Source organism: Gymnoscopelus microlampas (assembly GCF_963454915.1).
Source record: "Gymnoscopelus microlampas genome assembly, chromosome: 13".
Lineage (NCBI taxonomy): Eukaryota > Metazoa > Chordata > Actinopteri > Myctophiformes > Myctophidae > Gymnoscopelus > Gymnoscopelus microlampas.
The window spans coordinates 119,306-131,068 of NC_139950.1; the positions used below are offsets into that span (position 1 = coordinate 119,306).

The 11,763-nt window shown below is 43.2% G+C and overlaps 1 protein-coding gene across 1 annotated transcript; it reads right to left on the reverse strand.

Annotated features, from left to right (window-relative positions):
- Positions 1-1,101: 1,101 nt before the first annotated feature.
- Positions 1,102-7,224, reverse strand: LOC311058982 (uncharacterized protein; the record flags this gene model as incomplete). The annotated part of the gene is made up of 6 exons (XM_084076550.1): positions 1,102-1,414; positions 2,089-2,361; positions 2,471-2,754; positions 5,471-5,654; positions 6,562-7,005; positions 7,148-7,224. The coding sequence occupies 6 exons, from the start codon at positions 7,222-7,224 to the stop codon at positions 1,102-1,104; spliced, it is 1,575 nt and encodes a 524-aa protein (XP_083932676.1).
- Positions 7,225-11,763: the final 4,539 nt, after the last annotated feature.

Below are 11,763 nucleotides of genomic sequence, written 5' to 3' on the forward strand. Positions count from 1 at the left end.
ATAAAATAGAAGCTGATAAATGGGTACTCTCTCCTGATTGGGTGAAATTGGCGATCCACATGAAAATGTATTTTCTGTTCAATAAAGAGCTGGAGACTCAAGAGCTGAACAGATCCCTGTTACTGAACACACTATAGCAATGATTACTATCACAATATAGAGCTTTAACCTTTTAACAATACTTTGTTTTAACCTAAAAATATTAAATCCTATAGAGGAAGAGGTTGGGGAGGTGCTGGGAGTTTCATCACTGTTGGCAGCAAAACAACGTTGATCATGAATCAGAATAAAAGTTTAATTTATTCTCACATCACAGATGAAAGAGGGGAGAGGAGGAGCAGTGGTGGAAAAAGTACAACATTTATTTACTTGAAGTCCGGAATTCAAAATTCACGTCATGTGTATCAACTTGGGGCTCCTGACTAAATTACCTCTTGATCTTGAACCTCAAATTCATGTTCCTCAACTGGAGCTCCTGTCCACTCACTGCCTATATTTGAGGAAGTTTTCCTGCTCAACAACAACTGAGTCCATGAAACTCATGACTGTGGAGTACTTCCATTTCACTGGACTTCCTCCAGCAGACCCACTTTTCTTCCTATCTCTTCCTATCTTCCTAGCAGGACGTTTTCCTGCTCTGGTTTAAGTACAAAAGTATTGGTATCAAAATGTACTTAAAGTACCAAAAGTAGAAAGTACTCTTTATGCAGAATATCCCATTTCACAACTTTTCAAATGTATAAAATGGATCAAAATATTTTGGAAAATAGCAGATCTACAAGCTCAATGCGTCGCATGGCGATGCATTGTGAGCTTGTAGATGGGCTATTTTCAAATTGCCAAAATTGCAAATTGCAGCGTCCAAATGTATAGGACTGAAGTGGTTACTGTCTGTATGGTTTGTAATAATAAATCTACAAAGTAACTAGTAACTAAACATTTCAAATGATTGCAGTGGAGTAAAAGTACAATATTTGCCTCTGAGATGTAGTGGAGTAGAAGTAAAAGTACTGAAAATTGGGAAAAAAAACAGGATAGAAACTACTGTACATACATACATACATATAGAAACTATATACAGTGTTCTCAGTTTGGTACGGCTTATATTGCCCCATCTTGCCAGGGCACTGCTCCCTCTGCTGAAAAGTAAGCAGCAAAGGTGTCCCTCACGTCCATCGCCCTCCGAGAGGCGTTATTGCTCCCCATCCTCTGGACGTCAAAGAGCCCTGCTGAAGGATCCTCTCTGTCGGGGTGATGTGGACCAGGTGTATCCCTTGAAGTCCTCTGCAGATAGTTGTGAAGAATGCACGTGGCCTTCACACATGCCTCTGTGTTCTCTGGGCTGATACCACCAACACGCTTATACATGCGCCACTGGGAAGCGAGGATGCCAAACGAGTTTTCCACCACCATCCTGATGTATGGGAAAAGGAAACAAGATGAGATTAGATGCAGAATAAAGCGTGGTCATTTTAAAACTACTTTCAAAACAGACATTATCTATTCTGATGAACAGAACGTAGCATATTACTAAGTTAGTTTAAACTTGGAAACCCTAGCCACCCATACTGTATTCCATACTGGATAGTAGATTTTGATTTATTTGATTTGCACAACAGAATATATCATACGCGTAATATACTACTTTCCTGGGGGGAAAAGAAATTGAAATATGGAGATCGCTTGTTTCTGCCCGAGAGCAATGATATAAAAGTACATAATGAGCCGAAAAGACAAAAACACATTTTGGGCCAGTTCTTGGGCCGCCTACTAATTTGATAGAGAACGGCGCCCAGGTGGTCTTACATAGTGGGACATGTAGTTGGTTTGCTTGCCTGTAGATATGAATGAAAACTGGAATTTGCCTGGAAGTACTGTTTGAAATGGTCTGGGAGTGGATACTCTGATATTTTGTGTTGTAGGTGAAAATATATGTTTGGAGGATATATATATATATATATATATATATATATATATATATATATATATATATATATATATATATTGAAGATAGTTAGTATATTGAGGGCTGAAAATAGATGATAAATCATAAATAATTAAATGGCATGTATAGAAGTCACAACAAACCTGGCACGTGACAAACGGTAGTTGTGAATCCTCTCCTGTTTGGGGAGGTTTCTGCCAGAATAGGGCCGCATCAGGTTTGTGCACAGGGGAAAGGCCTCATCTCCAATGAACACAGGAGGCTGCGGTCCTCTGTGTTCCCCTCCTGGCAGTGGAGTGGCCTCTGGGAGGTTCAGGGTCCCTCTCCTGAGGGCTGTGCCGAAGGCAGAGTTGGCCAAGGTACCCCCATCCGGGCTTCCCCCGTAAGCTCCAACATCAATGATCCTAAAGCAGCGACTGGCATAGAGGTGAATTGACAGTTATTAGACAGTGGTTATGTATTATTCTGAGGTGTTTATACTGAACTCCAACATATACAGTGCACATCATTAACTACATTACACACCTGGCATCCACAACTGCTAAGAGAACAATTGAGTACGTTCCCTTGTAATTAAAGTACATGGATCCAGAGTTGAGGGGGGCCTCAATAACCACGTGCTTCCCGTCAATGGCTCCAACACAGTTGGGGAAGTTCCACCGGTCCCTGAAACCTGCAGCGATGGTCCTCCAGTCTTCCTGAGATGGTACAGGCATGTACTCATCTACCAGGGCGTTCCATATTTCCCTTGCCACCTCAGTGATAATGCCTGACACGGTGGAGATTCCAACTCGGTAGTTGTCTGCAATCTGCCGATATGAATCACCCGTAGCAAGGAATCTATAATATGAATAAGATTTGAGAAAAACACAATGAAATTAAATTGAGAACATACCATTTTAATGGGAAATCCAGCATCCAACTTTGAGGACCCCCTGTTGAAGACCCACGCTCTAGTCTAGAGAGCAAAATCAACTACAACTACTTGGGTAACTAGAATAGTGGGCACCATTTTTTAATTTATGTTATATTTGCATTTATTTTATGAATGAGGGTCAAATACATACAAAAAGATGGCCAGTATGGGCTAATATTGCTACAAACTGTGGATATCCTGTTATTTTGGGCATAAACAAGAACCAAAATGTACCCTTCAACTGTTGAAGGGTACATTTTGGTCTGATAATGGTACCATGCATTTTAAATCATGTATACTTTACATTATTTCCAGTGATTTAAAAAAAAAAACACATTATTTTTACCCACCTACATTTTAGGGGGTAAACATAATTACAAGTAAAAGTCCAGAATTCAAAATGTACTTGAGTAAAAGTACAAAACAAGTATTGGTAGCAAAATGTACTTAAAGTATCAAAAGTAAAAGTACTAAAATGTTTGAAAATAGCCGATCTACAAGCTCACAATGAGCTTGTAGATCGACAATTTTCAAATAGTGTAGGTATAAAATAATGTAGTGGAGTAGAAGTAAAAGTATAAACAATTGGAAATACTCTCACAGGGGTCTTCAACATTTTCAGGCCAAGGACCCCCTACATCATATTGTATAAAATTGTGTTGCAGGTTAAAAATGTTCATAGATTTCATAGTTTCATAGACTTTGACAGCACTGTCATCAGTGATCAGGATTAATGTGTCTTTTCAGACATTTAACCACTTGAACCATCAATACTTTGTCTGCTCCCCCACCCCTACAGCAAACCTCTTCGCCAAAAATAGCCGATCTACAAGCTCACAGGCGTTGTGAGCTTGTAGATCTGCTATTTTTGGCTATTGTTCCACTCAGAATAGGGATGCTAGGGTTCAAGTGTACAAAACATGATCCTATCACACAAAGATTTGGCGGCCCCCCTGTAGTAACTCTGAGGACCACCTAGGGGTCTCGGAGCCCCTGTTGAAGACCCCTGGTAAGTAAAAGAAATACCTCAAAATTGTACTTGAGTACAGTACTTGAGTAAATGTACTTAGTTTACACCAACACCACTGACTACTAGTAGCTGCATAAACAAACACAAGAAGCTACCCGTCGCTGCCTGCAACAGTGGTAGATTTGGTTCCAGGACAAGTAGATAATGAGTAGTAGGATTAATTAATAAAAAACAATAAACTCATCGAAGGCAAATGGCAAGTCGTTGGCCTGGAGATATGGCCTCGCGCATTGTAGTGTCTTCCTTGGCAATTCGGGGCCCTACCATGGACAGTACATGATCAAACTGGCTAACGTTTAGCCTAAAATAGCGTTTGAACCTGGGTTCGTACAGTCGCATTTCCTGTACGAGATGGTGGAATTCGCCGTGTTTTTGGCGTCTGTACAGGATTGGATGGACCCAGAACTCGCGACGTCTTTTCCTTGTCTTGCGAAACTTCTTCCAATGCATATAAATAATGCCTAGCTCCACAAGAGCTCTCAGTTGATTTTCATTCTCCATCTCCATTGTTGTTTTTCTCTAGAAGTCGCGCCAACTGCACGCTCCGCCTCTCTCTGGAAGTCGCGCCAACACTCCGCTCCGCCTCCGACACACGTCACCGCGTATGCGCGCGTGATGACGTCACCGACGTGTTGAGAAAAAGTTGCAAAGCGACACAGCGACAAAGATGCAGTGAATCTTTGTAGCTTTGTATCTTTTAATCTGCCCGTGTGAACGCAGCATTAGAGTGCCAGCTGAGATCCTCCGAAAAGGTTATACCAAGAAATTGTATACTTTTTACCATCTCAACCTCTGTACCATTGATTGTTAGGGGATGAGGAGGTGTCTTATTACGGCGGAAATCAATGATGAGCTCCTTCGTTTTTGAAGCATTAAGAATGAAGTTGTTGGCCTCGCTCCACCTAACTAGGTTCTGAACCTCTGATCTGTAATTGGACTCATCATCGGATTTTATCAGCCCGATGATGGTGGTATCGTCCGCATATTTTACGATTAGATTGTTGAGGTGGTGAGCAAAACAGTCATGAGTAAAGAGGGTACAAGAGGGTAACAAAAAGGAGCTGAGAATACAGCCTTGAGGAGAACCAGTACTCAGGATCATTGTATCAGACAGGACGTTACCGATTCTGACTTTTTGTGGCTTTAGGATTAAAAAACTAAAAATCCATTTACAGATTGAGTCACATAACCCAAGACCCTGCAGTTTGGGGATCAGAATAGAGGGAATGAGCGTATTAAACGCAGAGCTGTAATCTATGAACAGCATCCTTACATAGGAATTGCTCTTGTCTAGGTGCTGATAGACGGAGTGCAAGGCTATGGATATGGCATCCTCTACTGATCTGTTTTTTCTGTAGGCAAATTGCCAAGGATCAAAGGAAGGGGGAATCTGTTTTTTTATGTAGTCAAGCACTAAGCGTTCCAGACATTTCATTAACACTGAGGTTAGTGCAATCGGTCTGTAATCATTGTGACATGTGACAATGTTTTTTTTTGGTACTGGAATAACAGTAGATTCCTTAAAACTCCTAGGAACGGAGCGAAGCTGCAAAGATAAATTAAAAAGGTCAGTGAGCACAGGGGCAAGCTGTTCGGAACAGGATCTCGCAACACGGGCGGGAATGCCGTCAGGGCCGGCGGCTTTTCTAGCCTTGGTTCTTGACAGGACCCTGCGAACCTCAGGTTCTGTCACGGACAGCACAGAGAGGTCGCTGGTGTTGGAGGGCTTGAAAACAGGTGGCTCAGTGTTCATGACATCAAACCTAGAATAAAACAGGTTTAGGGCATTAGGAAGAGAGGGGTCATCACAGGCTGGAGTGGTGGTCCTGGGTTTGTATGAAGTTACATTTTCTAAGCCCTGCCACATGCGTCGGGGGTCATTTTCGCTAAAGTGACCCTCGATACGTACTCCATATGAGCGCTTGGCAGCTTTTACTGACCGCTCAAGTGAATACTTGGCCAGCTTATATCTTGTGGCATCCCCAGAATTGAAAGCAAGTGAACGTTCAGTCAGTTTTGCTCTGACATCAGAGTTAAACCATTGTTTCTGATTTGAGAACTGCTTGACCATCTTGCGAGGAACACATGAGTCAATGCAAAAGTTAATGTAACCAGTCACAGAGTCACAGTATTGGTCAATATCTTCCGATTTGAAAACATTCCAGTCAGTGGAGTCAAAACATCCCATTAGTTGTAACTCAGCATCATTTGACCAGCATTGGACGGAGCGTACAACAGGTTTAGTCGATATGTTCTTCTGCTTGTAAGTGGGCAGGAGAAGCATAGAATGATGGTCTGATTTACCAAAGGCTGGTCTTGGCAGTGACCGATAAGCAGCTTTTATGTTGCTGTAACATTTGTCAAGGGTTTTCACGCCCCTAGTAGGATGTTTGACATGCTGGTAGTAGTTTGGAAGTGAAGATTTTAAATTACAGTGATTAAAATCGCCAGCTGCTATGAACACTGCATCTGAGTAAGAATCTTCATATTTATGAATAATGTCCACTAATTCACTCAGAGCAATGGTGGCGTCAGCACGAGGATGAATATAGACAGCAGAAAGGAACACGGAAGAGAACTCTCTAGGGAGATAAAAAAGGGCGACATTTGATTGTTAGACATTCAAGATTAGCAGTACAGGTTTTGTTCATAGCAACAATGTCCGTGCACCAAGTCTCATTTATTAGAAAGCAGACTCCACCACCTTTTGTTTTTCCGGTGCTCTCCTTCTCTCGGTCGGTGCGGAACACAGTAAAGCCAGGTGGTTGTATGGCTGTATCCGAGATGTTGTCTTTGAGCCAGGTCTCCGTGAGACAAAACACGGAGCAGTCCCTAGCCTCGCGCTGGAAGTGGATTCGACTTAGCAGATCATCCTTTTTGTTAGACAGGGAGTTCACATTTGCCAGGTAGATGGACGGCAGCGGGATCTTGAACGGGCGATCACGTAGTCTCGCCTGGAGACCCCCACGCTTGCCTCGGTGTTTTCGCCGATGCGTCTCACCCCCTATGTGGCCGTCATTCTGTCGGTCGGCGTTGTCACCGAGTGTGCCTCCGCTGTAGCCCCCGTGCCTGCCGCTGTGTTGACGGCTGTAGCGCTGCTGGGACTTGGCTCCTCTGGTAGGGCAAGCATCAAAATCGCCGCATCTGTTTTCGCGATTTGCATGGGAGAACTCCCGTATTTGCAGGAGTGATTCACGGCTATATCCAACAACTGCAAGAGTCTCGAAGACAGATACATTCAACAATAAAAACAAACAAAACAGAGAACATAGAGCAGCTCTTGCGACGGCGCCCTGCATCGGCGCCATCTTCTCTCCGGTGTTCACTCTCCATTCCGACATCTCACCACTCCGACTAGTGGCTTCCGCGTGCGGTTAGGGTTAGGGTTAGGTATAGGGTTCGTCAACGTCGGAAAGGCGACATGTCGGAAAGGAGAAATGCACCCCTTCTCGACTTCTTGACTTGATTTAGATTTATTTGCACAATAAAATACAGTACAAAAGGTAACATTATTATAACACAGCAAAAATGTAGATGAGAAAGAAAACCCATATAGGGCTTATAAAAGGTTCTCACCTAAAATGATAAACAAGTAGTTAAGCATAGTAATAAAACATAAGACAACAAGTACCTTGAATGTGTGGGTGCGAGTGTCTGCGTATTGAGTGTGCGTGTGTGTGTGCACGTGTCTGCACATGTGAGAGAGAGAATATACCATGATTTTTCAAAGGTAGGCTACAGTAAAATCGCTCTTTTCGCTGGCAAGGGGACGGTATATGATGTTTTAAAGGGTCTACACCATGAATTTAAAAAATAATAATAATATTTAATATCATATTGTTTATGTCCCTCAAACGTTTTTCAAAAGGTTTGAGCCTAAATCAAGCCTCAGATATACTCATTCCAAATAACTTCTCTCTGGCTTATAAAGCACTTTCACCTGCAATACCACATTGTCCTGTTTGGCACGGGGCGCTATTGAGCCAGTTTGTATGCATGTTATCTCCTGATTCTGTGTGGTAAAAGTAAAAAAAATAAAAAATAAGAAAAGAATAAGAAAAATATTTCTTGGCAGTCAATGAGTTAAAAGTGCAGGTAGTACAGTCAAAGGTTATGTTAACACATCGGGTGCCAGCATTTTTTCATAACAACTTACCGTGGGTGCCAGCATTCTCCCCATTGACTGCGCTTTGCTGTTTAAAGCTTCCGCGTGCGTTACAAGCAAATCCACGCAAAAAAAAGCATCGATTCATGTTGTGCCATGAGCCTGGCTACAGCCTGGAACCATAACATTTCCCTCGCTAGTTACAACGGGGGGGGATCGCGCATCGCGCATGACCGGTTTTCCCCACAGGAAACAGATTCGGAGATATAGGCGTTTCAAAGTAGGAAATAGACAGGAAGCGGATGGGAAAAAAAAAATGTTTCCGGTGAGCGATCTGGCACTTCCTTCGCAGGATTACAATGGGTGCTCCCAGAGCTGCTCTAGCCCCGCCCGCGCGGAGAAAAACGAAAAAAACAAAAAGACTAAACTCACGGTTCAGACCGTGTTCGGCACCCGATGTGTTAAATGGATAACACAAATAGGGGACCTTTTTCTACTGTGGTCCACTCAATTCATCAGTGAAACATCCTAATATACAATAGAGAGTCGCGCGCATGCGTGGCTGTTTGTGTGTCTGCCTCTATAAGCTGTTTGTCTGTCTGGGTCTCCAACAATGTAGGTCTCACTTCGCTTTTGGTTTGCATGTTGCAGTTAGGTTTCGCTTTCGATTTGCTCTGCTGTCTCCGTCTCCGATGTGCGGGCCAGGCTACTAGACGGGAGCCCCGCGCAGCGGCTAGACGGGAGGGCCGCGCAGCAGCCCGAATCTCTAATACAATACAATACACACATTAGCTTTACATTAGCTCCGGTTGCAGCAGAATGTATATTTACAGAAAAAGGAAGGGTGGGGGCAGGGCACAGAGGATGCTACTACAAAGGTTTTCAAAGGTTTTTCTTTTAGGTTAGTTTTGAGTTTGGGTAGGGAGTCGAGATCTTTTGGTAGGTCGTTCCACGTTTTGGTGGCAGCATAGTAGAATGCATTTTTACTCATGGATGAGCCAAATTTTGGGGGAACAAGTATTTTGTCCATTGTCCAAATGGACAATGGAAAATGAATGGTAGCTTGTAGCTTTGATTGATTTTATTAGGCAAAAAATGTAAACAGCACAATTACATTTATAATACTTCCTGGCCGTCTCCACGCATCCGTTGCAGCCTGTGCGGAGTGTGCGTTCTGGCGGGTGGTTGTTTGGTGTTATAATAATTTATAACTTGTTTGTAAAATTGATAAGGGGAAGTAATCCGCCTGTAACCCCCGTTACAACACCCCTGTTACTGTAATCCAGATTACACATTTTAAAATGTACTCTGATTACGTAATACGTAACGGCGTTACATGTTATGTTACTTCCCAACCCTGCCAATCAGGTGCGACAATCACGCTCCACTGGCGGGGGGGGGGGGGGGAGAGAGCGAGAGAGAGAGAGCGAGAGACAGAGAGAGAGAGAGAGAGAGAGAGAGAGAGAGAGAGAGAGAGAGAGAGAGAGAGAGAGACACACACGCACAGAGAGAGACAACCCGCGCAGCAAGCCAAACTTCTAGTTTGTAAAGACACTGCGCTCATTATTATCCTCTTCCTCTGGTTTGTGTAGCCAGCGTTGCCAAGTCTTGTGAGAGAAATAAGCAAAGTTACCTCTAAAAACAAGTCAAATCTTACGTGAAAAATAAGCCAAATCTTGCATGAAATAAGCCGACATGGCACCACTGGTTTGTTATGACACGATGACTTGTGAAAAATTCCACAAGGGGCGACCTAACACAGCTTTGGAATGATCGATCGTCTCTCAGAGAAGAAAAATGTGGATGTGACATCATTCCAAAAAACGTCACTTCCACCCGCCCCAATGATGGGATTTTCAGAAAAACAGCTGTAACTCAGTTTCTTTTTTTTCAATTGAAAACCACCCGTTTTCAGCGGACCAAAGCTCCAAAATGGCGGATCGCGGTTGGAAACTTGTCGTTCCCATGGATACACAGATCCTTCCGTCTACTCACAGGAAACTTTTTTCGTGTGTTTTTTTTACACAATGTCGGTTCCACTGGGTTTCAAATATCATCGGATTGAGGTAATTATACGCCGGCACGGGGATAGAAAACTATGTTTAATATCTTGGCAATCAATGTGTTAACAGTGTTAGAACTATAAGGGTCCACTTGGTTCCTAAACCCCCTTAACAGTGTTAGAACTGTAAGGGTCCACTTGGTTCCTAAACCCCCTTAACACTGTTAGAACTGTAAGGGTCCACTTGGTTCCTAAACCCCCTTAACACTGTCAGAACTGTAAGGGTCCACAGTTGGATCCTGCAAAGTGCGGATTTGACAAGTGCCATTGCGTAGACGGCTTCAAATCTACCCTTCGAATGTGCCCTATTTCCCCCCGTTTTTAAGCATACACCCGATGCACGCTTCAAGCACTTCGGTGGATATCCAAGTTCCACAATTCAACGCAACACAATTCAATTCAATATTTTTGCCCCCATAAGAGCTCAAAACGTTGCTTTTCTGGCACGGAATTTACTTGTAAGGTTTTTTAGGATAGTATATTGTTGTTTAAACTTGATATATGTGCTCAATTCACCATGACTGAGCCCATTTTAAATATGCCATGACGTTCTCTGAGAGTTCAGAGAACCGGCATGTCTCGTCCTGGGGTGGGAGGTGATACTCATGTAACCGTCTAAATTGACCTGTTGTCGGCTTCTCCTTTCATATGTCCCCTGACTCCCCTAGCTCAGACGTTGCTCTGGTGGAACTTTATGAGATGCATGACTGAGATATGATTTGTTGTGGCTATAATCTACAGGCAATCGGTTTCAAATAGTTTACTGTAGATTAGATATTAAAGAAACCACTGTGTAATGTTTGATTGTTTGTTTTTAATGTTTTCAATTTACATGAGGAAACAGTATTCGTTCGGGAGGCATAACCCACATCTAGCTTTTCTAGATGTGTTCATTATGTTATATTATCGTGCTTGATGTCATGCTCTTTATTGTTTATAATATTCATTCCATTAATTCTGTTCTAGCTTTGTCTGTTCTGAGGTCCGACATTTGTGTGTGATTGAGTTTGAGATTGATCCTATGCATTCTGAAGCACAAGATCTCCTATTGTTTGACACATAAACGCTAATAAGAAGCTGAGAAATTGAAAAACGGGCTTCGCAGTTAAGGTCAGATGGTAATGGTCAATGGCTGTGTGCAAAATCAGAGCAATTGCTCCAGCCACTGAGGAGAACCGGGCAGCTTCACCATGAGACCACTACAGACAAACAGAGGTTAGTCAAATTATAGGAGGATATTCTGTTTACCTAAGGCACTCATAATAAGTCGCACATCTCTGCTGTCCGGCAGCAACCAGCTAACTCCAAAATGTTGATTTGTCAGGAAATGACAAAAACAAAACAAAAAGTGGAGTTAGGAGGTTTTGTTCATCATTGAGTACAGCTAAATGGACCTCAATGCTCACAATGAGGTTTGAGGTCAAAGGGGGGTGGGGCCTGGAGCCAACTGACCTTCTTGTCACCTGACAGGTGGGAGTTTCCCTGGTTGGACGTAGCGCGTGGAAGGAACACGTTATTCCAACCAGTTCCCTTCCCCTCCATCAGGCGCCCCGGCTGTCATGGGGGAGGCGTTATAGTGACCAGGATTACTACATGTTTTTGTGATGGTATTAACTCCCCCTACCCTGAGAGACACGGGGAGAACATGCAAACTCCACACAGAGTGGGCCCTTTCGCCAACCCAGTATGGGCGCTGATGACGCGG